The 25,834-nt window shown below is 55.8% G+C and overlaps 2 protein-coding genes across 7 annotated transcripts in view; one reads left to right on the top strand and one right to left on the bottom strand.

The window, feature by feature from the left end:
* The window catches only part of C6H7orf50 (chromosome 6 C7orf50 homolog), a 125,286-nt gene that overhangs the window by 77,228 nt on the left and 22,224 nt on the right, over positions 1 to 25,834 (bottom strand). The window lies entirely within an intron of this gene.
* GPER1 (G protein-coupled estrogen receptor 1) lies at positions 215 to 7,301 on the top strand. Of its 4 annotated transcripts, none has more exons than XM_030932269.1 (3): positions 215 to 647; positions 1,616 to 1,740; positions 4,854 to 7,301. In XM_030932269.1, the coding sequence occupies exon 3, from the start codon at positions 5,173 to 5,175 to the stop codon at positions 6,298 to 6,300; it is 1,128 nt and encodes a 375-aa protein (XP_030788129.1). In that variant the 5' UTR covers positions 215 to 647; positions 1,616 to 1,740; positions 4,854 to 5,172; the 3' UTR covers positions 6,301 to 7,301. The 4 variants fall into 4 exon arrangements, with proteins under 4 accessions (XP_030788129.1, XP_030788130.1, XP_030788128.1 ...); XM_030932268.1 differs by having other exon boundaries at positions 485 to 647; positions 1,535 to 1,740; XM_030932270.1 differs by lacking the exon at positions 1,616 to 1,740 and having other exon boundaries at positions 232 to 647.

Below are 25,834 nucleotides of genomic sequence, written 5' to 3' on the forward strand. Positions count from 1 at the left end.
TCCCCGGGAGGCCCCGAGGGGCCGAGTGCACCTGGAGGCCCAGCACCCCACTCCTGCACCTGCTCCAGCTCTCCTGCGGGGGAGCAGGCCCCGAGGGGCCGAGTGCACCCGAAGGCCCAGCACCCCACTCCTCTGCCTGCACCAGCTCTCCCGGTGGGGGTGAGGGGGGGGGTCCCACGCAGGCCTCTGAACCGCGCCTCAGGCTGCAGCAGCCGCATTACTCATACTCAGCGGACAAAGGATCCAATCTCACCGCTTGGAAACATTACAGAGGGAAAACGACACCCAGAAGTAGGAGTGAGATTCGCAGAAGTTCCGTTCGGAGACTCACCCCTCGGCCTGGACAGCCGGGGCTGGCAGTGCCTGAGGACCCCCTCAGCCTGGGCAGCCCACGCCGGGGGTTGGGGGGCCTCGCTCTGCTCTCACGGGGCAGCCCAGGGTTCCCCAAGCGGCGGCTGACATTCGAATGGCCAGCAGGTGGCGCACTCGGAGGCGGCCGCCCCGCACGAGGCAGTTCGGAGGCCCCGGGAGTCCGCGGAGGGAGGTTTATTCTCTGCCCGCACGAGGCCGTGGAGGCTATGAAATCCGCAACCATGGGCAACGGAGGCGGCCTGCTGGGGAAGAGGCCACCAACACCTGGCCGGCAGGTAAGTTCCGCAGCGAGCGCGGGAAGCGGGACCCGAGGCGCGGCCAACACTCAGAGAAAACTACCGGCTAAGGGTCCCTCATCTGAATGCTTGGGACCGGAGGAGTTGGGAGTTCAGATTTTTGCAGATTTTGGAATACCTGCAGCTACAGAATGAGAAAGCTAAATACAAAATTCATTTGTGTTTCATACACACCTTACACTGCCTGAAAGTAACTTTATAAAACACTTTTAATAATTTCATGTATAAAACAAACTGTGAACGGTGCCTGGGGCTGCAGCCCGCCACACGAGGTCAGCTGTGGAATTTTCCACTTGAGTCGCGAGGCTCCAACAGTGCCGGACTGTGGGGCACTCTGGACTTCAGATTTCCAGATGCTCAACCAGTACTCAGATTCCTAAGTTACTTGTCAGAAATGCCTGCTATTTCTTGGGATTACATTTATCTCTGCAAATGTCTGTGAAATTCCTAAGTTAAATTCTTTATGTATCAAGCACGTGCTACTAAGTCAATTACGAAATTTAGTGTTTAACGCAGGTCAGTTGCAAAAACAAGAATATTGCTTGCTTCAACCCAGGATGACAGGTTATTACCTAAAGGATACACAATAGCTAGAATGATGCCTTCAAACTTAAAGAAAGGTTTGTATCTGTGGGTGAAGAAAAGCAGTTAAACTTCTATAAAAATAAGTCTAGTGGAACTGAGCTGATTGCCAAAGTGTGGGAGAAAAAAGGCCAGCAAAAAAATGGTTAACGCTAGCTTTCGGAGGAGGCCGCCCAGAGCCCAGCCAGAGAGGAGCAGGCGGAGGGGGCCTATAAAGCCCTGTGCCAAGGGGCAGACTCACTGGCTCACACGGAGGACGCACCCGCACCCGCCCCCGCCGGCAGGCTCAGACGGAGGACGCACCCGCCGGCCAGCCGGGAACCTTCCCTCGCGGGCTCCCAGGGCGGGTCTCTTCCTCTCTCCAGCCCTGCTCAGGCATTCAGCAGGTCCAACAGAGGCACACCTCCTGCAGCTGGGTTCCAAGTGCACCTCCAGCCTGATGGGCCTGACCGAGGAGGCTTCCAGGAGCACGGAAGGGGCTGCAACCCAGGTAGGACTCAGCCTCGGCCTGGCGGTGCCCTACCACTCACTAGGGGCGTGTGGGGGTGGTGCCACCCAGGCCGCTGTCCTGTTATGGGAACAGCTGGACGCAGACATGCAGACACCTCACCCCCTGGTGAGAGCAGCACCCAGCTTCCCAAACTCAAGGCAAAGACCCCTCTCCCACGGAGCTCCAGTGGTCTCAGCATGACCGCAGCAGGGGCTTTGCCTGGATGGCCTTTCTAATACGTGCTGAAAGTAGGACCCAGTATTCCGTCACGTTCTGTCCCAGCAAGAACGGGTCTCACTTCAAGAAAATGAGGGTGCCCGCTCTGCCCTGCCCTGCGGCGCCCCGGTCACTCTCACCAACCCTGAAGTCCTGGGAGGGCCACATGCCTTTTGACAGATGCAGACTTAAGAGCTGACTAAAGTGTGGCTTTATTTCTCTATGACAAGCAGAGGAAATCTGAAATGAGGTATCACGCTGTTTATAACTCCATGGACACCTCCAGGGAGGCCACGGGGCCAGTGGTGAACGGCACACTGGGTTCCTCTCACCCAGGACACGTCAGACACCAGGTCCCATCAGACACCAGGTCCCGTATCTTCTTGGTGTCTGCCAAGGATTAAACGACTCGATGTACATGGGAAAGAAATGAATGGCTCGGTTTTAAACTGTTTTTCCCTCAAAGTTCATTTAACAAAATAAGGAAAGAAAACAAACATAAGTTAAGGGTTCTGTCCACCTTTACACTTCCTGCCACGCTGCGGTCTAATACCTTCCAGAATTTCTACATTGAAAGAGCAAAAGAAGTCCTCTGTGCCGTTTTTAAGAAATTAAATATAGAGGCTGAATGCGAAGTCTTTCAACCTTCCCTACAGAGCCTGAGAGCAGAGGCATTTATGCTGCTCGATGGCATTATCTACTAAAGAGGAATCAAGAGTGCAAAATACTAAAATCAAATTCATCAGCCCCAGCTAAGTGAAGGTGATTGAGTACTTTTAGAATAAGTGACACTAAGGCAGTGATTTATCTTGTCTTCCCCTACCCGCCTTTTTTTGAGATGGGGTCTCACTCCAGTTGCTCAGGCTAGAGTGCAGTGGTGTGATCTCAGCTGAGGCTAGAGTGCAGTGGTGTGATCTCAGCTCACTGCAGCCTCTACCTGCCGGGCTCAGGCGATCCTCCCACCTCAGCCTCCCGAGTAGCTGGGACTACAGGCGCACACCACTATGCCCAGCTACTTTTTTTGTACTTTTTTAGTAGAGACAGGGTTTCACCATGTTGCCCAGGCTGGTCTCGAACTCCTGGACTTGAGCAATCCTCCCACCTCATCTTCCCAAAGTGCTGGGATTATAGGCCAGCCTTTTTTTTTTAAAGAAGTATTTTCAAGCAATAGGTCAATAAATCGCTAGTATGGTTTTGTAGCACTTCAAAACAACAAGCCCTGGCCGGGCATGGTGGCTCACACCTGTAATCCCAGCACCGTGGGAGGCCAAGGTGGGTGGATCACTAGAGGTCAGAAGTTTGAGACAGGCCTGGCCAGCATGATGAAACCCCATCTCTACTAAAAATATAAAACATTAGCCAGGTGTGGTGATGCACACCTGTAATCCCAGATACTCAGGAGGCTGAGGAAGGAGAATCACTCTAACCCCGGAGGCAATGGTTGCAGTGAGCTGAGATTGTGCCACTGCACTCCAGCCTGGGTGACCAAAAAAAAAAAAAAAAAAAAAGCACAACACACTCAAAACAATAACTCCTAATGATTTCAAAAGGTGAAATGAAAACTCCCAAAGGAAAAACAACTCAAACGCATTTTGAAGTGTTAGTTTACTCCAGGGCACCAGCACCATCTGGGCTGGGTAATTCTCTGTTGGGCTTGGGCACCTGTCCTAGGAACTGTAGGGAGCTGGGCGGCCGCCCTGGCCCCACCAGCACCCCCCTAGCTGTGACAGCCCCCAGGTCCCCAGAGACCGCCAGTGTCTGCAGGTTAAGACCGTGGCCTGCTGCAGAGAGAACTTTCAGGAGCACAGTGACATGGGGCAGGTGACGGGACCCTCCCCACTGGCAGCAGGGCCAGGGTGACACGGGGCAGGTGACAGGACCCTCCCCACTGGCAGCTGGGCCGGGTGACACGGGGCAGGTGACAGGACCCTCCCCACTCATGGCAGGGCCAGAGTGACACGGGGCAGGTGACGGGACCCTCCCCACTCACGGCAAGGCCAGGGTGACACGGGGTGGGTGACGGGACCCTCCCCACTGGCGGCAGGGCCGGGGTGACACGGGGCGGGTGACGGGACCCTCCCCACTGGCGGCAGGGCCGGGGTGACATGGGACAGGTGACAGGACCCTCCCCACTTGCAGCAGGGTGAAGGCACTGCCATGGACAGGCGGCCCACTCCTCCCTCCCTGCAGAAGCCAAGCTCAGGAGGGACTCTCTCCTTGGAGTTTCTTCCTAGGTTATAAACAGCATTGCAAAAATATATTAGGTTTTACAATAATTTGCTAAAACATGGAATAAAAACTTAAAATATTATTTCCCAAAACAATGACCCCTTTCACTTTATATTACAAAAATAAGTTTCATTTTTGGTACCTAAACATACAACTAGCATGAGGAAACCGCTGAACTTCTGTGATCTATTTTATTGTGAGAGATGATTCTGCTCCAATGTCCAGTTTTCCGGACCCACTGTCTTCCAGAGACACTGGGCTTTCCCTTCCCGTTTTACTTCTCCATCAGCTGCTGAAATGCATTTTTCCCCTCTCCTCGCAAACGCCATTTTCCTGGGGTGGCCAAGCCCACACCCCGTTGCTTCCTGGGCCTGCTCTGTGGCTATAAAGGGAGAGAACACCCTGCCTGTGGGGGTTCTCCACGTCCAATCTCCAGCTGCAGCTGAGTGGCCGTGGGACCTGCAGGAAAGAAGGCCGTGTACTTCCCACAGGTGACTTCCACCTCAGCTCAACCACAGCCACCTCCTGAGCTTATAAAGCTGAGGTTCTGGCCTCCCCAGTGCTCCTGACACACCCAGACTCTACAGATACCCAGTCAGGGGCGGCAGGCCTTATCCCAAAGCTGGGGCCACTCGATGAGGCTTCATCCTCTCCTGTTGCTTCTCCAGGTACCCAGAGAGTGAGCGTCTCCACGCAGGACAGTGCACGGCAGCTGACACCTGCAGGGACGCCCGCCGGACGAGCACGCGGAGGGCCCTGGCCTCCACAGACGTGCCATGCCAGTGTGCGGAGCATCTGTTCTTCCCATTCTCTGCCATTTACAAACCCAACCCAAACCACCACAGGTGCTCCTCGGGAGCTTCCTGTCTGACAAATGCCGGGCTCACTTCAAGGAGAATCACGCTTCTTTCTAAAGATGAATTCACTGTTTAAAACAGAGCTCTGGGAGCCTTTTGGCAAATCTTGAAAGCTGCACGGTGCAGAGACATGGATGTGACTTCCCAAGCCCGGGGCGTGGGCCTGGAGATGTACCCGGGCACCATGCAGCCTGCAGCCCCCAACACCACCTCCCCCGAGCTCAACCTGTCCCACCCGCTCCTGGGCGCTGCCCTGGCGAACGGGACGGGCGAGCTCTCAGAGCACCAGCAGTACGTGATCGGCCTGTTCCTCTCGTGCCTCTACACCATCTTCCTCTTCCCCATCGGCTTTGTGGGCAACATCCTGATCCTGGTGGTGAATATCAGCTTCCGGGAGAAGATGACCATCCCCGACCTGTACTTCATCAACCTGGCGGTGGCGGACCTCATCCTGGTGGCCGACTCCCTCATTGAGGTGTTCAACCTGCACGAGCAGTACTACGACATCGCCGTGCTGTGCACCTTCATGTCGCTGTTCCTGCAGGTCAACATGTACAGCAGCGTCTTCTTCCTCACCTGGATGAGCTTCGACCGCTACATCGCCCTGGCCAGGGCCATGCGCTGCAGCCTGTTCCGCACCAAGCACCACGCACGGCTGAGCTGCGGCCTCATCTGGATGGCATCTGTGTCAGCCACGCTGGTGCCCTTCACTGCCGTGCACCTGCAGCACACGGACGAGGCCTGCTTCTGCTTCGCAGACGTTCAGGAGGTGCAGTGGCTCGAGGTCACGCTGGGCTTCATCGTGCCCTTTGCCATCATCGGCCTGTGCTACTCCCTCATCGTCCGGGTGCTGGTCAGGGCACACCGGCACCGCGGGCTGCGGCCCCGGCGACAGAAGGCACTCCGCATGATCCTCGCAGTGGTGCTGGTCTTCTTCGTCTGCTGGCTGCCGGAGAACGTCTTCATCAGCGTGCACCTCCTGCAGCGGACGCAGCCCGGGGCCGCTCCCTGCAAGCAGTCTTTCCGCCACGCCCACCCCCTCACCGGCCATATTGTCAACCTCGCGGCATTCTCCAACAGCTGCCTCAACCCCCTCATCTACAGCTTTCTTGGGGAGACCTTCAGGGAAAAGCTGAGGCTGTACATTGAGCAGAAAACAAACCTGCCGGCCCTGAACCGCTTCTGCCACGCCACCCTGAAGGCCGTCATTCCAGACAGCACCGAGCAGTCAGACGTGAGGTTCAGCAGTGCCGTGTAGACAGCCTCGGCCGCAGAGGCCCAGCCGGCGTGTGACTCGGGAGCTGCACGCACCTGGGTGGACACAAGGCACGGCCATGTCATGTCTCTAAACCGCTGTCAGACGTGGCTCCGGCTCCTCGGGGCCTCGCGAGAGTCACACTTGCCTGGTCACCCTGGGGCTGCTAAGGAAACCTCACGACGGGTCCTCCTTGACCCTGCACTCCTCACTCCTCACACAGAATTGCTACAATCCCAAAACACTCACCCCGCAGGGTCCAAAGGTCAGCGCTGACCAGCCTATTGCCCAGGTCCTCCCCATACACCCTGCCTGCCGCCACAGGAAATGTTTCCGACACTCTCAACCACAAAAGGCACACGGAGAGGCCACTGTGGGTGAAGCAACTCAGTTACACGTAACCCTAAAGCAAGTCTGCCACCATGGGGGAACTAACGCTGGAGACACAAGGCGCTAGTGGGTCTGAGCTGGATGCTGCGGTGTGTCCTCTGCACCCACTGTCTGGAACACACAAGGTGTGAGCTAGCTGGCGCACCGCCGAGTTAAAGAGGAAAAGGAAAACACAGTGCTCTGGTGCATGCCTGAGCATCCTCCATCTTCCAGCATGGCAGCAATGGCGCTGTGCGGCCTCGCCAGGACTGCGAGGTCCTCGGCCCAGAGCAGCAGGAAGGCCCCTCTGTGGAGTGCCCGGCCCGTGGCAGCAGGAAGGGCCCTCTGCTGAGCGTCTGCCGCCTGCTCTGAGGCGGTTCAGTCACTGCTAGTTGACATCGTCATGGCAATTGCACTCATGTGGACTGGGACCGTGCGAGCTGCCATGTGGGCTAGTTGGGTGCCAGGACAATGAAATACTCCAGCACGTGTGGCTGACGAATTTGCTTCTACAGAAATAACAGCTGGGGACAACTGCGGTGATGATATAAAAACCTTCCCATAAAATGTAAGAAAAGCTGACGACGCTGGTGATGTTCAGCCTTTGTCAATAAAACAGTCATGTGCGGATCCTTCCAGAGGCTCTGTCTTGGGGGTCTGCCAAGTGGGGTGAGACGTGGGGTGGGCATGGGGCTCTCGGGAGAATCCCTCCCCGCTCACAGAAAACACAGCCCTCCCCTGCCACCCCGAAAAGTCTCACAAGGCCAGCTCTGAGTCCGGCCAACCGGACCTAACCTGGCATTTCCAGGCTGTCCAAAATGCTGTGGGGGCACTTCTGTGCCCCATGACGAGCTTCCCATGAATGTAGGAGGCAAGGCTCAGCCTTGTCCAGTAGCCTGTGCAACCTAAGCTGCCTTTCTAGCAGGCTCCCGGCCGCGTGCAAGGCCCAAGCACTCTGAGGCACCCAGGCGGGAAGGTTCCTGCTCCTCCCACCGCTAGGGCCGGATCCTGGCGTTGCTCCCCTCCTTCCCACCTCGCCCACCTGGCAGGAGCTGTCCCTGATGTTACCAAGGTGCACCTTAACCAGCGCCTGCGGCCCTCTCTTCACAAAAATCCATGCAGGGAGCCGGGATGTGTGGGTGAAGGGAACGAGCCGCCTGCACTACCCCTTCACTTTTCCTGTGTTTGCGATTCCGTTCTGTTTAAAGCTATGATACCGTTTTTTATTTGTGGTAACATAAAGTTTGATTTGCAAACATATGAAAGGAAAAGGCCAATTAAAGAAAACATCTGCAAAAGAGCAGGTGGTAAAGAGATGCGGCACAACAAAGACTGAACGCTGCCACAGTGAGCCCAGGAAACTCCCTCCCCTCCTGTCTGTGGGACATGAGGCCATTATGTCGGTGGGTGTGGGAAGCCTGGGTCTCTCAGGCAGGTGGGACCTGTATTCTCCATAACCCCAGCACCATGGTGCCGGGCTCCTCAGGAGGACAGTGCTTGGCCCAGACCGTGGCCTACAGGAGCAGCCTCTGTGCCCACTTCCATCAGGGTTGCTTTCCCCACAAATGCCCCACCGGGAAGCCTGGGAACAAGGCAGCTCCACGCACCGACAGGTCTCATGGAAGTGGAGATTGCTGTGGGGTGGCCAAGCCAGAAGCCAGGCTCACGCATGGCACAGTCCTGCAGAACACCGTGCGTGGCTTCTGCCACGACTCAGGCCTGGCGCACCGCCCCCCCACCCCCCACCTCTCCAGAGCCTGCAAGTCACCCCAGCTAAAAGGACACAGCCGTCACACTGACAGCCATGCTCTGGAGCTCCTTCCAGGCCGCAGGGACAGGACTTGCCCTCCTCCCCAGGGATGCCCTGACTCAATGCTCAGGACAGCCAGGCAGCAGCCCCCAAAACCCCCCACACCCGGGCGCTGTCTTTACAAGACGCATGCTTCAATGAAGCCCCTTTTGACCTCAGTGTTGCTGATGGGGAAAAACCACCCAAGTCCCAGAAAGCAGGTGGGGTGGACGCTCCCCACATCAGGCATTCCCCACACACAGTCCTGTTGACACAGCTTCGACAGGGCCAAGGGCAGACGCTTTAAAATACGCAGACTAGAGACCCGGCATTTCTGACGTCCAGCTCGGACGAGCTGATGTGGGGAGACCCACACGGAACATGGTCTGATCCCTGCCCCTCACAGCAGCCCCACAGGGTGGGCACCGTCCCTGCCACGCCAAGGAGGCGCTAGAAGGGTCAGTCACTGCTCAAAGCCTTAAATGGTGGGTAACACAGCTGGGAATTCAGCCACGCTCTCCTGGCTCGAAGCCCACAGTCCTGCCCCCTCTGTAGCACTCGGCAACCCCTGGCGTCTAACTGGCAAAAGCATGCCATGCAGAAATCATACAGAGCTGGGGGCCATGGGCACTGAGGGGTCACCCAAGGTCACCTGCCCATTCTCCTCTAAAGCCCGCTGTGTGGGAAGTGCTGGGACGGCAGCGGGGAGGGCTCCGCTGAGGCAATCTGGGAGGGAACTGCATCTGAACAGAGCCCCAGGCATATATTAGGGATGGGACTCAACTCTTTCCTCCACGTCAACCCACCACAGGGGACAGTGCTGACTCTGTGGCATCCTTCCCTCCCTGCCGCAGACACAGCAGGGGCCCTGCTCCTTCCTGCCCTCACCAGACACCGCTGTGAGTGCGCGGAAGCGTCAGGCCGCCCTGCTACGCCACTCCTCTCCACCAGGTCTCTTCCGGGGACTTGCCCAAGGCTCTGGACGGACAGAGCTGACACGCTGTCATCTAGCTGCCAGAAGCAGACTCTCAACCTGTGAAGCTGGCAGCGGCACTGCTCTGGGGACACTCACAGGCATGACAGGCACCCAGCAGCCAAGCCACGGGGCTGCGTTAAGGGCAGGTCCAACACTGAGGTCCCCACACGGTAGAGCCAGCCTTGGACCCTGGGCCCTGCAGTCCCTGACCTTGATATCCCAGAGCTGAGAGCCATAGGACAGAGACCCACAGGCCGGGCAGGGACTCAGTGGGTGCCTCCGGCCCAGCCACACACGCCCTTCTCCAGCACTTGCCTGGGAGCCAGGGCAAATGTAATTATTTTTGGCAGGCACATGGTGAGATAAAATCAAGGCGTCTTAACTGCTCTGTTGTTTCCTGGTAACCCAACTCTCTTATACATAAGTGCTTTTTAAACCCCATAAGGAGCTCAAAAGTACGTAGCTGCAAGCATAGGAAAAACCCCCGCGTTAGCATTGAACATGACCTCATCGTTCTCTGTGCCTAACAATTGACTCTTGACCTCACGAGAGTGACACGGCCTACCCGCCCTTCCCAGCCCTGCACCTCCCACTGAGTGAGAAGCAGCAGCGGTGGGCTCACTAATGCTCCTGCGCCCATTACCTGAAGTCTTGGGGGGTCGGAGCAGGGGAGAGAACGACAAAGAAACCTTCTTCGGAGGGTGTTTCTGTGGCGGGGTGGGAAGCCATTCCTAAGCCATCCTGGACGCCCCGCAAACTGGGCAATGAGGCAATGTGAGGAGGCTCCTGAAGCTGGGGCTCTCCCAGCAGAGGTGGGAGACAGAGCAGGAGAGAGGAGTCCATGGGAACGGGTCAGGGCTGAGGACAAGGCTTAACCCAGACGTTTAAAGTAAGAAGAAGCACACAGACTATGCAAGTCCACGCACACGTCTGTGTGTGCACATCCTGAGCGTGCTTGTGAGTACGTGTCTACGGTGTGTACATGTGTCTGAACACACACAGACACACACTCACATGTTCCAAGCTCCATCTCTGCAGCCCTCCTGCACCAGGCCTGGCCCCAAACACTGCCGCCCTCCACAAGGGCCCAGGGCTCCAGGAGAAACGGCTGATTGGGGCCAGGGCAGCGAGAGACAAGATGAGCCTGAGACAGGTGATTCTGACGGAGGCAAGAAAGGATCCAAGAGCACGTTGGGTGACACCCAAAGGACACGGGATGTCCTCACCAAAGCTGGGACAGCGTGAGCAGTATGATGAGTAAGAAGAGACAACTGTGATAAGGCCGTCAAAAACAGGAGTCCGCAAGTCCACTCCAACAATAAACAGACCTAATATAATTTAAATAAAATGAACGAATCCATGAATGGAAAGAGTCTCACTTCTAATAAAGCGCTGGCTGGTAAAGTGGTTGGAAAAGCATCACTCTGCGGCTTAGAGAGGGAGACGGGGGCAGGTAAGAGCCACAAATGGAGGGCAAATCTCGGGGGATGGTGAGGTGCAGGGGACTGCAGGGCCTACCTGTCCCCCATGGACGGCTTGTTAGTGCTCAGGGAAAAGTCACCACATAGTGGAGACGGGACAGCCCCTCGCTGGGTGATCACATGGGCAGCGCCAACAAGGAGGCCGGTCCAGACGCAACACCCTGAGAAGGGTGCGTCTCGTGCTGTAATCTAGGAACGCACAGCCTGAGTCTAACCGGGAGGGAATGTGAGATAAACAGGAAGTGAGGATGCGGAACCAGCATGCATCAAAAATGCCCATGTGATAAAAGAAAAAGGCAGAGCAACCGTCCCAAACTAAGAAAGAGGGAAGGAGATGTGCTAGACAGGGCGCCCTACCAGAAGGAAAAATGTGTCATGAAGGATTTTACAGGGTCAGTCGACAAGACTGGAATACCCTGGGAGATAAAAGTGCTGCCTCAATGACCAATTTCCCGAGACTGGCAACCATGCTTCTTAGGAAGCCCACACTGGAGTGTATGGAGGGAAGAGATAGGACTGCACGAGTCACCCCCAAGAGTCTCTGTCGGGGCAGGACGCACACAACAGTTGGGGTGGGTGCACAGCAAACGCACACGACAAACGTTACCCACTCCATGCCCCTGGATCAGCCTCAAAGAACTGGAAACATGCATCCAAGCAAGCATCTGTTCGTGAATGTCCACAGCACCACCGTCCACAAGAATCAACAGGTGGAAACAGCCCAGATGTCCATAAGCCGATAGATGGAGAAACAAAATCAGTCGATCCAACAGCAGAATATTACTCTGCCATGAAAAGGAACAAAGTGCAGACCAGGCTATAGCACAGTGGACCTGGAAACGCCACGCTCAGGGAGATAAAATCACGGTCAGAGAGATAAAGTAGACACAAGTGGAGAAGTCACGTTTGGTGAGATAAAGCAGACACAAGTAGAGACACCATGCTCTGTGAGATAAAGCACACACAAGGAGCAGACATGAGTGGAAACGCCACGCTCAGTGAGATAAAGCAGACACGAGCACAATGTCCACTGCGCGTGCATCCGCCGACGTGAAACGTGCAGGGCAGACAGGTCCACAGGACAGAAGGCTGGGAAGTGGCTGCCGGGACTGGGACAAGTCGGGGCTGGGGAGCCACTGCTGACGCGCATGGGGTTTCCTTTGGGGTGAAGAAAACGTTCTAGAATTAGATTGTGGCGATGGCTGCACAAGTCAGTGACTAGTACACACTTCAAAACGGTGGATTTCTGCTACGTAAATTACATCTCAGTAAAGCTGCCATTGAGACCACAGTAACCACTCATGCGCCAGGTTGTGTTCCTGCAGCCGGCCTTCCCTTCTTGGAGCCTTGCTGTCCTCTGCAGACCAATTCTGTCCCTCTGAAGCACAGGCTACTGTCGGGCAGTGCTGGCTAATGGTCGCCCCGTGCTGGTGGGCCACGGGGACGCCAGCCCAGCCCTCCACACACACTTCGTTAGCAGCCACAAAACATTTCCTAGGAGCAGAAGGGTTTTTGCCATCTGGAATCCTAGACGCCATCCTCCAACATTTATTGAAAAGCTTCTAATTAAAGTTTTCTCTTCTCACTCACTGCCTGCTAACTCAAGTTTTATTTTCTTCTCCACAGTGGGAAACTCATTATCTGGGATGTCTTTGGATGTGCTTTTAAATTAAAAATGGAGGAAAAGAACGTTAGTCAAAATTAAAGCTGAATTGACTGAGTCGCTCTGGACTGCCTCATAAGGTGGAGATGCCAGCTCTGCCTCCCGCAGAGCTTGGTTGCCAGGACCAGGTCAGGCTGCCCGGGTGTTGCCGTCTGACCTGCACACACATATGGCCACGTGAGGACACAAGCAATTGTCTCATTTGCTGTGTGCTGTTTGCAGACACTTTTCACTGGGAGATTTGCTCAGAACTCCAGAAGACAAGGGTACATCATTCAGGCCACGGTGCGGCAGACCCACCTGACAGTGGCAACTCGGCTGCGGTACACCCCGAGTGACGCTGTGCGGCAGAGGCACCTGAGGGTGGGTTCGGAGTTTCGATCCGAGCTATGGAACCTGGGGATGGAAAACTGGATAATCCACTTCTCATCTAAGAGGAACATCTGAGCCCTCATCCCAGTTCTATGCACCGCAGGCCAAATGGGAGGGAGAGCTTGTGTTCTGGGTTAAATGAAGGTTGCCAGGTGGAGGGTGCTGAGTGGAAATGCTGTACATGCTACATGCCTTTTTCAAGGTGTGTTCCCCCGTCCAGCTGGCCACCACGGCACCCGGCCCCGTATGAGCCCCCAGTGGAGTGCCATGTGTCGTGTGCTGGCACGGGGCCTCTTCTCAGGCCTCCTTAGGCGCTGCCAGCCCACTGGAGCCGACAGAGGCTGGGTGCCGCTGTTTGGGCCGCTGCTGCTCTTCTTGCTGGTGACCAATTCTCTGGGACAGAGTGGACACCAGAGGCAGGCAAAGCCACAGCTGTGGGTGCCACACGCAGGCTGCACAGACCAGGGACAGGTGTGAGCTCTGAGGCACCCGGCCCATCTCCGTGGCAGGAGCTTCTGTCTGAGCCTGGGGAGGAAAAGCCTCCACCTCGCTAAGAGGCGTCAGCTGGGGAGCCTGGGCCGTGCATCCTCCAGAAGCCATGGCTGGAGACCTTCGCTCCAGACGTGAACAGCCCCTGCCTTCCTGGCTCTCTGGCAGGTGGGGAGTCGGCTGACCCAGGTCTACCGGAAACAAAGTGGGGGCTGGGGGAGGGGCCGTCTGTGAAACATCCCCGGCCGGAGCCCCTCACTGTCCCCTCTGCCTCCTGGGCTCCCAGACTCCACAGTGGGTTCTTATGGTAAAAACCCCTTTCTGAGCACTTTACCCATCCCGCCCACAGGCACAGACAACACCCCGAAAGGACAGCTGTGCCTACGATCCATCAGCAAGTGCCCCGGGAACAGCTGAGGGGCAGAGATGGGGGAGGCCCACAGATGCAGGCACAGAGCCTAGTGCGCTTGGGATGGGCCAGGCAGTCCCTGCTCCTGGCTAGGCGGGGTCTGCAAAGGCCTTCCACCCCAGGCATGGCCAGTCAGGGAGGCTCACCGTCCACTCGGAAGGACACAGCCCGTTTCAGGGCACATGGGCCTGGGAGTGTTATGTGTCATGATGGCCCCTGAGGTGACACGTGCACCACGAGGGCAGGCGTGTACGCGCACACACTCCGGCAGACTCCGCTCCCGCACACGCCCAGGATGTGTTGCTGGGAAACGTCAGCTGCCGCAGTCGGTCTGTCTGAGGTCTGCCATTGTCCGGCGGGGGAAGGACGGAGCCTGGGAACAAGGGTTAAAAAGCCAGAGGAGCACAGAACAAAAGGCCCCGGAAGCTGGGGTGCTGCTGAGCCCGGGTACTGGGGTGGACTCCATCTGAAACTTAGCACCAGAAGTCAGCTGCTGGGAGTCCTGGAAGGGATCCAGCTACTCTCGGAGCAGTTGCGTGCGGTGTCGGACCAGGGGCTGGCTCTGTAGAATACGAGCATCTGCCGACTGAGCCTCTGAACAGGACTCAGTGAGCGGCTCTTACACAGAGCCCCTTCCTTCCTGCTCCCGCCCCTCCCGCGGCTGTTCCTGGACAACCTCTAGAGCTCACCACCTTCAGCCTCCTGTCTGATTCTCGCCGGGATCAGCCTTCAGGGGCAGCCTGGGTTCCTTGAGGGGTGGACCATCCCGTGTCCACCGGAGAGTCCCAGCACCAGGCCCTGCCCACGGCACACCTGCTGAGGGGCCACTCAGCACAGCCATGGCCACCTGAACTCCTGGCCTCGGTACCCGGGCAGACGTCAGCTGCCCCAGGCAATCACAAGAAAGGAGCTGTGCATTGTGGGCACAGCACAAAGCCCTGCTTGGCCTCCAGAAAGCGAGGTTGGCTCCTGAGTCTTGGCTCGCAGGGGTCGCCCTTACTCTGTTCTCTGGTTCAAGAGGAAGTGGCCAAGCCAGCCGAGCCAGGAAAAAGCTGCAGTGCCTTGGCAGCGTGTGAAATGCAGAGGGTCTTGCCCACAGACGTCATCACAGCAGAGCCCTCTCCCCACCGGGACTGGGCAGCATGTCCCCTGGCCACAGACCTGGCTTTGGAGCACGTGCACCACTCACGTTAACCATCCAGAGCTACAGGCAACAGCCCGGTGCCAAGTGCAACCAGTCAGAAAAGAAAAACACACACACAAAACGGCAAAACACAAACTCCATCCAAAGTCCACCCACAAGCAAAGCCAACCGCGTTATTCAGAGCTGCGCGCACAGCACACGGCCCTAGAGAAAAGCGAGGAGCTGGGCCCAGCATGAGCGGAAGTTCCCTTCTCCACAGCGCGGTCCCGCTAAAGCTGTGGGCGCTGTTGATTTGCGTGTCTTACAATAAGGAGAGGAGAGGGAGAAGAAGGGGAAAGTCGGCGTCTGCAGCCACAATCAAGTTCTTCCGCTCACCTATGACTGTGAAACTCACGGCTCCGGCCACGCTGGAGTCCAACACCAGGTCACTGTCACCTCCAGGGAATGGTCTTGCTTCTCTGGTAAAACCAAAGGGGTGTTTCAAACAATGCCCACCTTCCATTAACCTGTTTTTAAAACTATTTTTTTTTTTCAAGGCAGGAGTGGATGTTTATTAAAAAGGTTTAGGAGAGAAAGGAAGGTGCACTCAAAAGAGACCCCAGCCGGCGACCTGGAGAACAGGTGACCCACTGAACCACGATCCTGCGCCCCTTTCCCATGACTCTTCCCTGAGGGTGGGCCGCCCGCAGGCACAATGCCCGCCTCACCCTTGGGAAGCGAGCACGTGTGGTGGGATTGGGAAATTGCACATGGGCAAGAAAGCAGGCATGGCGTCAGCGACATCAGACACATAATCGGGGGCCTCAGTAAGAAAAAGGACAGCAGCTCTTCCTTGCTGCAAAATACAGTCAGGAGGAAAAAAGCCCCATCCCCCGCAGCAGCTTGAACAGAAACATCGTGCAGGGTGGTGAGCACACCAGGGAGCAGGAAGAAAGAGACACTCTGCTTCTGTCTAGACCCCAACCCCTTGCCTGTGACATGGAGCCCACCACATGTCTGACAGCAGACCTCTGTGGCGTGCAGGCTGGGGTCTGGACGGGGTCTCCTGGGCCCTCCTCCCTGGCAGCCCCGTCTGGGAGGCGCGGGTGCGGCCAGTTCACACATAAACGGTGCGGAATGCCACAGGCCACAGGGAAAGGTGCTTACATGGCTCCCCAAACTAAACTTCCTTCCATGCCTGACTCTGTGGTAAAAGACAAGTGTCCACGCTGGGCAAGGCCGAAAGCTTCATCCCCTGGGCTGAGATTCTCTGGTGAAAGTGTCAAAGTGGAAGCGGCTACTGGAGAAAAACCCTCGCGCGGGAAGGCACAGTCATTCAGCTTCTTTAAGGAAAACCCAGCTATCAGCTATTCATACGACAGTCGTGAGAATGACCTAGCACGCCACACACACGCAGTCCTCTTGGCATATCTGCGGCTGGGGAGGCTGTCACCGCACTAAGAATTGGCCCTTATTTGTATTTCCATTTCGCAAGTTGAACTGTATCAGGAGACATTTGCCAATGAAACTGCTGACAAAGTCAGACTTCCTGCTACAAAGGCCGACTTCAGAAATTCAGACCACGCTTTCATTTATGACAGAATTTAAACAAAACAAACAGTGACAGTCCTCACCCTGCACAGGAGAGGGCTGTGCTCCATCTCCCGCACGCTGTCGCATGGCATCTCCCTGGCCCCTGAGATGGGTCTGCGGTTGTCCCCACTTCACGGTGAGACACAGGCATGCAGAGGGCGCCCGACCTGGAACTAGCTTGGGGGTGGGCTCCCAAGGACCAGGCAGTGTGGAGAGCACCCGGTGGGGCAGGGGAGAGCAGGAAGGGTGGAAGGAACCCCGGCCTGAATGGCCCACAGCAGCGCTGCCCCGGCCCAGGGAGTAAGTTCCCACCACACTCCAGGCTCTGTGCTTTGGGGTCTTGGTGCCACCTAAGCACCAGCCCTGTGCTGGCACCCACCAGGCTCTGCCATGGCACCCACAGGTTTCGGCCCCATCTGGTTACCATCTCACACTGCCAGGCGGGACCAAAGTACCTGGATTGAGGTGGCAGCTCTGCTGAGTCCTGAACCGTGGGCAGGGCTGTCAGGCCATAAAGGTCCCGGAGAGGGCCAACCCCAACTGTCAGCACTGAGGCCAAGGCCTCAACACTGGCTTTCACTGACCAGCCTTGAAAAGCATCATCCGCCATGCATGCAGTGGCCCGGGAGGCTGAGGCGGGAGGGTTTGAGGCTGCAGTGAGCTATGATCATGCCTGTGAATAGTGACTGCACTCCCGCCTGGGAAACAGCAAGATCCATCTTTAATGCATTAACGTCATCTATGAGCAGCAGATGAAAGCTCAGACACCTGAGAGGCTGGTGGCTCCAAGGTGCTCGCACACCCTGACGCCTGCGCGTCACCACCACAGTGCCAGGCAAATCGAAGCGGAGCCTTTCTCCAGGTCAGTGCAACTGTGCTCCCGAGGGGCCCGTGCAGCTCACGGGGAAAGGCCACCCCGTGCCACTCAGAATTGCCAGGAGCGCAGTAAGTTTAAACTAGACACTGTTTATGCGCCTGACAGCAGGAGACGTGAGCCGGGTGCCTGGGAAAACCATCTTCAAAGCAACAACTGTTTTCCCAGCTGTGAATGCTCCGTCCTGGGAAATCTGCTCATACCACTACAAAAACAATTTTGAAAAGACTATACAAATATGCACCCTCATCTGTCCATTCTGGTACTTTAGACCCAAAACTGAAGAACTTTCTGGAGCACACTGTCCACTTAGCCAGTGACTAATATTCTTTATAAACATGAGTGAATGTTATAATGAAATAAGCTTCCTTGAATAAATGTGGTTAGTTCACTTAACTGAGAACAATAAATTCAGCGGCTTCCTTTGAAGAGTCAGGAAGTGGAGATAATCACAGCAGAAGAGAGGGACAGACAGGAAGCCTACACTTTTGCACTCTCTATTTTCTTAACATGTATCGCAATTTTATAAAAGAAAAATAGTTGTCATGAAGGAAGACGCATTACAACCCTGGGTAAAAGGACCGGGGCAGGAGCATGGACAAGCCACAGGCTCTGGGCACCTCTGGAACAAAATCTCACTTCAGCTTAAAATACCGAACGTATACCGTGACCAGCAATTTCAATATGGTGACCAAGTGACATCCCCCTTCCAACGCCAAGAAGACAACAGCCCTGGAAACAGCTTCAGTCAGGAGACCCAGGGTGCCGGCCTGGTTCTGCTGCCGGCCGTGGAACAGGTTTCCGAGCCTGAGGGTGACGCCCCAGCCTCTAAGAGCAGATGCCTGAGAACGACAGGGGCTGCCTCACAGGGTAGCCTGTCGTTGTCTCAAAAGCAGCAAAGGAATCAATGAATTTTGAGATCCTGGTTGTTACTCACTCCACAAATTACTGTGGTGACACTACGTGCAAAACCAGGAGCCAGCCATGCTTTTAAAAATACTTAAGAAAAAAAATTACAAGGATATGAAAATGTACCAAATATTTCTCTTTCTTATTTTATTTATTTATTTTTTGAGATGAAGTCTTGCTCTGTTGCCCAGGCTGGAGGGCAGTGGTGTGATCTCAGCTCACTGCAACCTCCGCCTCCCAGGTTCAGGCGATTCTCCTGCCTCAGCCTCCCAAGTAGCTGAGATTACAGGCGCCCGCCACCACGTCCGGCTAACATTTCTCTTTCTAAACATTTCCATGTTTTCTGTATTTTTCATAATGGGTGTGTTTTACTTTTAGAAAGAGGAGGAAAAGGCTTTGTTTTTAAAATTAAATTAAGAATGATATTAAAAGACCATGTATAAATTGAATCCATGCTAAGTGTTCGGCCACGTCAGAAAGACGCATCCATATCACAGGAACAGAGAGGAGCACATAGAGGGGAAAAGTGTGAGGTGAAGGGGCAGAGGGAGTTGCTTTCCTTGCTCAACCTTTCCTTGTATCATTTCTATGCTGTTTATTTAGGAGACGAATGGGAAATGGAAAGCGTTTCCAAGGCCACGCACTGTGCAGATGCTGCGGAAGTAACTTCTCCTCACTGCTCACCGCTCCCATCCTCCAGTCCCGCATGCTGCCCAGCCAAGCACTCAGGCTGTCAGGCTCTGCCAGCCATGCGGACTCTTCTTCACGTGCGGATGGCACCACCATCCCGCCCAACAGAGACAGCCACCTGGTCCCCGCACAGACCCCAACAGAGACGGCCACCTGGTCTCCACACAGACTCCAACGGAGACGGCCACCTGGTACCTGTACAGACCCCAACAGAGACGGCCACCTGGTCCCCACACAGACAGACCCCAACAGAGACGGCCACCTGGTCCCCGCACAGACAGACCCCAACAGAGACGGCCACCTGGTCCCCACAAAGACCCCAACAGAGACGGCCACCTGGTCCCCACACAGACGCCAACAGAGACGGCCACCAGGTCCCCGCACAGACTCCAGCAGAGACGGCCACCTGATCCCCGCACAGACCCCAACAGAGACGGCCACCCGGTCCCCTCACAGACCCAAACAGAGACGGCCACCTGGTCCCCGCACAGACCCCAACAGAAACGGCCACCTGGTCCCCGCACAGACCCCAACAGAGACGGCCACCTGGTCCCCGCACAGACCCCAACAGAGACGGCCACCTGGTCTCTGCACAGACCCCAACAGAGACGGCCACCTGGTCCCCGCACAGACCCCAACAGAGACGGCCACCCGGTCCCTGCACAGACTCAAGGGTGTGTGTGTCTGGGCAATAGAGGGCCATCCAGACCCAGCCAGAGCGAAGCCCCAGAGATGCGTCCGTCCAGCGCTTCTGAGGGTCCCTGTGTTCTGGGTGCCGTGTGGGGGAAAGGACAGAACCAAGAGAGGCCAGGACAGCATGGCAGGGAGAGGATGCAGGAGGGGATCGACACGGGGAGGGGCAGGCAGGGGCCAGACCCAGGCCGGAGTGGGAAGAGCTTCCACGGAGTCCGCTGACAGCAGAGACGGACTGACACGTCGGGAGGAGCCCGGCCCACGTGAGCAAACAGAAGGCAGGTGGGAGAACAGGGGCAGCCTGGTGTGGGTGATGGGCCCGGGGTGGGCAGAAGGGCCCCACTCCGGGTGTCTTTCTTTTTTTTTTGGGAGACGGAGTCTCGCTCTGTCGCCCAGGCTGGAGTGCAGTGGCCGGATCTCAGCTCACTGCAAGCTCCGCCTCCCGGGTTCACGCCATTCTCCTGCCTCAGCCTCCCGAGTAGCTGGGACTACAGGCGCCGCCACCTCGCCCGGCTAGTTTTTTGTATTTTTTAGTAGAGACAGGGTTTCACCGTGTTAGCCAGGATGGTCTCGATCTCCTGACCTTGTGATCCGCCCGCCTCAGCCTGCCAAAGTGCTGGGATTACAGGCTTGAGCCACCGTGCCTGGCCCAGGGCGTCTTTCAAAGGCAGACAAGGCAGGGCTCACTGCGTGTGGAGCACGGTGGGAAAAGACACCAGAGAAGATGCCGTTGCTGCCGGAGGGGAATCCCCGGCCGTACTCCCAGCTCCCAAAAGACCACCTGACCTCAAGTCTGAATCTGCCGCCCCCTTCCCTCCATGCTGTTTCTGCAGTGGCGAAGGGCAGCTGGGCCAGGTGAACACACAAAGAGGAAGCCAAAGTGTGGTGCATGGCCAGGCCGGACAGAGGGACGCAGCTCCCTGCCCACCGTGACCATGGCCAGGAGCCCCCAGCAGCAGGTACTGCCGGGACTGCACCAGGCCACTGCGAAGCGCAGCTCTGCCAGCACCAGCCTCCTTGCCTGCCCGTGCAGCATCAGCTCTGCCTGGAAGGAACAGGGACTCGACTCTGGGAAGGAAGGAAGCTCCAATGCTCTGCATTGCAGGACCATGAAGAGAAGAGAAGGGGGGAAGGAAAGCCACAGAGGAAGCCACGTGTCCGCGTGCACTGTGGGCAAGGTCGACGCCCACCCAGAAAAACTGCCGCTTACTCCCGTCTGTAACCCACTCTCCCCAAGTGCAGTGGGCACTCCGCAGCCCACCTCGAAACGGGAGAGAGCCCATGATGCGCTCACAGACACCCAGCTCCACACGGGTCAACAAATACGGTCCCATCTGCAAAAAAGAGAGAAAACTGCCATTTACCAAGAACCCACTACACAGAAGCCAGTGACTGCGGAACCCCCAACAGACATGACAGCCTCCTGCTCCTTAACCCAGGGAAGCTGGTGGCTTCTTCCCACTTTACACAGAATGAAACCACGAGATGAAGGTTCTGTCTCCCAGTCACAGAACCAGCTCTTGCTGCCAACACCATGCTGCCCACAAGCTGCAAAGCACACACCAAAAGCTCAGTGAACAAGACAGAACTACTGGATGGAGCTCTGAGCTCTTTCTGACAATCTTATGAACACTAGGGTTCTCTCCCAGAACTGTACCACTGTGATGTACAGTCTGCAGGGTCTTCCCTGAATCCCACCAGAGGCCTGCAGGGAAGACCTTCCTGCACTGGAGCCCCACACCCCGGGAGGAAGCAGAGGAGGACTGTGCCCCGCACCCTGGGAGGAAGCAGAGGAGCCTGTGTCCCGCACTGGAGTCCCCACATCCCAGGAGGAAACGGAGGGCTGTGTCCCGCACCCCGGGAGGAAGCAGAGGAGCCTGTGTCCCGCACTGGAGTCCCCACACCCCGGGAGGAAGCAGAGGAGGGCTGTGTCCCACACCCCGGGAGGAAGCAGAGGACTGTGCCCCGCACCCCGGGAGGAAGCAGAGGACTGTGCCCCGCACCCCGGGAGGAAGCAGAGGACTGTGCCCCGCACCCCGGGAGGAAGCAGAGGAGGGCTGCTCTCCTTGACAGGCCCTGTGGGCAGCTCTGCATCCAGCTGCTGGGGACTCCACGAATCTCATGGCCCAAACACACAGGTGTGCTGACTTGTCAACTGGGGGTTCCCGTGAGGCGGGGACAGTGCAAATCTGCCTGGGGTTCTGATTCTGAGCAGATGGCTTTCTATCCACCCCAGCTTCCCTGCCATGTGTCTCAGCCAGCTAAGAGGACTTTGTACCTCCCATTTTAAAGACAAGTGGCTCTTGCCTGGGAGGGCAGTTTAGTTCCACTCTCTGCTGCCTGAGTGTCTGAGATCACCCGGGTTTCCATGTCACCGATGACACACCCGCCCCTACCGTGTACACCTGCTTTGATGCCTCTGGGGGCCATCCAGTGTCCACTCCCCTCACTGGTATGGCTGCTCGGTCTCTTCTTTACCACTTGCTTTTGAATTAGCTGTTAGAAAATTCTGCTGTGATGTTTCTTCCAGGCTTTTTTTTTTTTTTTTTTTGAGACGGAGTCTTGTTCTGTCGCCCAGGCTGGAGTGCAGTGGGCATGATCTCGGCTCACTGCAACCTTTGCCTCCCGGGTTCAAGCGATTCTCCTGCCTCAGCCCCCCAAGTAGCTGGGATCACAGGTGCCCACCATCACACCCAGCTAATTTTTGTATTTTTTGCAGAGACAGGGTTTCAACATGTTGGCCAGGCTGGCCTCAAACTCCTGACCTCAGGTGATCCACCCACCACAGCCTCCCAAAGTGCTCGGAGCCACCACACCCAGTCTCTTCTGGTATTTTTATGTGTTTGAGGCAGAAGGGACTATTGCCCATGTTGACCAATCCATCATATTGACAGAAGTTCTATATATCTTCATTACCTAAACTTTTATGACAAGCAAGTATTTGTTTTAAACAATTTTAAAATACTTTAATCCAATAAAAAAAAAGCCTCTTCAAGTGGTCCTAATCCTATAAGCTGAAAACTACAGGCCTGAAGATCACCTTGAGAATCCAGCGTGCCCCCGAAGCCCCCCATTCCTGTGTGGTTCCTAATAGAGACCCCCATTCCTGTGTGGTTCCTAATAGAGACCCCCATTCCTGTGTGGTTCCTAATAGAGACCCCCATTCCTGTGTGGTTCCTAATAGAGACCCCCATTCCTGTGTGGTTCCTAATAGAGACCCCCATTCCTGTGTGGTTCCTAATAGAGACCCCCATTCCTGTGTGGTTCCTAATAGCATATAAAAAACACTTTCACTGCTCATTTTCATAAAGGCTACAGTGCAACACTCCATTTGACTTGCAGCTCAGCACGCCGTCCCTCCACACTCTGGGGTGCAGTGAGTTTAGTCTGCAGGTATGAACGTGGAACAGGTGGACGTGCCCTCCCCACTCACCCCTCCGTGGGCGGCGGAGCCCCTCCTGCCCGCCAGGCCCTGGGGCAGAACAGCTTCCCGATTCCCATGTGCCTCTGCGTCTGGGCGCCACGGGTGAGGTTCGGTCCAGACGCCAGCAAAGACGCCTCTGTCTACCAGGCCACCACCTCCGTCCTCACCTCCCCGCGGGCAGACTCTCTACGTCCGCTCTCTCCACAAACGCCAGTGCGAGGCCGCCTCGCCGGCCTGGGCCGGGTCCAGGGCTTCAGTAACACTGCGGAGGGCAGCGCGGAAAGGGCACCCACGCCAGCACCTTCTCCCGGCCCTCCACGCGCAGACACGGAGGCTACGCAAATCTGCCCCAAGTGCAGAGGCCAGCGGGTGCCCACAGGAGACGGAGGAGCTGGCGCCGGTGAGTCAGGGCCCAGTCTGTGGAACGGCTCTGGCAGAACAAGGGCACGTGGTCCCCACGCAGCCGCTCCTCGCTTCCCGCCAAAATACCTTGAGATGCCAGAAATAAAAGCACACACAACACCACGAAAAGCTAAACAATCCTCTGTGAAAACCCGGGAGGAACGTCCTCCGACGACAAGGATGCCGAGCAGGGCTTCCATCTTCGTGGTGCGCCTCCGAGAGGAAAAGCCCGCCACCAAAGACCCTTCACCCCTCTCCCCGAGCCGGCACCCCCGGGCCCAGGTCTCCAAGTCTAAGGGAAGCTGGGAAGGGCCCCTCGGAGGGAAGGCACGGCCGCCTGGGCAGCTGAGCACTCTTCCCGCGCCTCCCACCACGTCTTCCCATGGCTCCCGCGGGGCAGAGCGGGAGCGGGTGTCGGGGGTCGGGGATCCACCGTGGGGCCGCATCCCAAGGGAGCAGTCTGGGACACAGGCCTCGGGGGGCCTGTGCGGCCACAGCCTGTGGGGCGTGGGAGGCCGCGATCTGTGTAAGGCAAAAGCTATAAACACAAACAACCCAACTAGAAAAATATTTGAAACATGAAGGAAAGATAAAGGGCTCTCAGTTTAAGAAGTGTGTTTGCAAATCAGTACAGAAAAGATAAATTACAATAGAAGTGGCTGAAAAAAAACAAAAACAAAACAAAAAACCACACACAGGCAATTCACAAAACAAAAACAAATGACTAATATGTACATGGAAAATGACCATCAACAGTAATCTAAGAAGCTGAAATTAAAGCAATCACGCCGGGTGTGGTGGCACACACCAGTAATCCCAGCTACTCAGGAGGCTAAGACAGAGAACTGCTTGAACCTGGGAGGTGGAGGCTGCAGTGAGCTGGGATCGCGCCACTGCCCTCCAGCCTGGGCAACAGAGCAAGACTCTGTCTCAAAAAAAAAAGAAAAAAACCTTTAATGTCTGGCTCAACTTTGCAGTCTGCCTGTCTAATCTGCAGTAAACTTTTGAGGAGGTGGACCAGATATAATATGTCTCTATTATTTTTATAATTAATTGTTTAAAATGTTTTGCTATTTAAAATAAAAAAATAAATAAAGCAATCACAAACTGTCATTGTTTCCTGTCCTACTGGATCACAGCACCCAGGGTGGACGTAGGGTAGCAGGTGCTCTGCTGCGGCCGAGGCCTCACATAACCATCTTGATGGCAAAGGTTTTCTCAAAGTGCGACTTTAAGGGAAAGCCAACTACTGTTGTCATCCATGGCATAACACAACGGTGTTAAACAAAACAATCTTTATTCAAGGGCCTGCTGTTTGTCATTTTGCTTAAAGTCAGTTTCTGGCCAGGTGCGGCGGCTCATGCCTGAAATTCCAGCACTCTGGGAGGCCAAGGCAAGACGATTGCTTGAGCCTGGGAGTTCAAGACCAGCCTGGGCAACATAGGAAGATCCTGTCCCTATAAAAAATACAAAATTTAGCTGGGCATGGTGGTGCACACAACTGTGGTCCCAGCTACTTGGGAGGCTGAGGTGGGAGGATCACTTGAGCCAGGGAGGTTGAGGCTGCAGTGAGCCAGGATCACGCCACTGCACTTCAGCCTGGGTGACAGAGGGAGACCCTCTCAAAAAAAAAGAAAAAAAAGGTAGTTTCCAAGGACCTCAGGGCGGGTGACAGTGAGTGAGGACTCGCTGTGGATGGAAAAGCAAACACACCCACTGCAGAAATACTCAGCACACGCAGCTGCTACAGGACGTTAACCGCAGTGTCGTCTCACGGTGGCAGAATCAGTCTTTCTGGTTTCTTCTGTAAATTTTTTTGTATTTTCTAATTTCTTTTACATGAATCATGTATAACTTAGGAAAAATAACACATATTACTATTTTAAAATTACATTTTGCTGAGTTATTTTCTGTTCACCACAAAGAAGCAGCGCTGGCAAACATCTGGGCTGATCACAGCAGCAATGACAGCATTAGATGGAAATTCCATTGACATGGAAACAGTGGGCTTTTCTGGAATATGGGGAAGTGGATCCTGTTTTCTTTGGCCCAGAATGAGGATGGTCAGATCTCCATGGCAGTAAGGAAGGCTGGCGAGCCTCCAGTTTCTCGGCAGTTGTTTGGATCTGACCAGCAGGCTGTGAAAGCCCAGCTTAGAGAGGAGACAGGCCGGCTGGGAGCCCAGTGCCAGCTAACAGCCCACCTGCCCTGTGGCCCAGCCTCCACCTGCTCACTCTGAAAGATGCCCAGCAAGGTGGCTGGGACGGCTATCTCCAAAAGG

The sequence above is a fragment of the Rhinopithecus roxellana genome, chromosome 6 (assembly GCF_007565055.1).
Source record: "Rhinopithecus roxellana isolate Shanxi Qingling chromosome 6, ASM756505v1, whole genome shotgun sequence".
Classification (NCBI taxonomy): Eukaryota; Metazoa; Chordata; class Mammalia; order Primates; family Cercopithecidae; genus Rhinopithecus; species Rhinopithecus roxellana.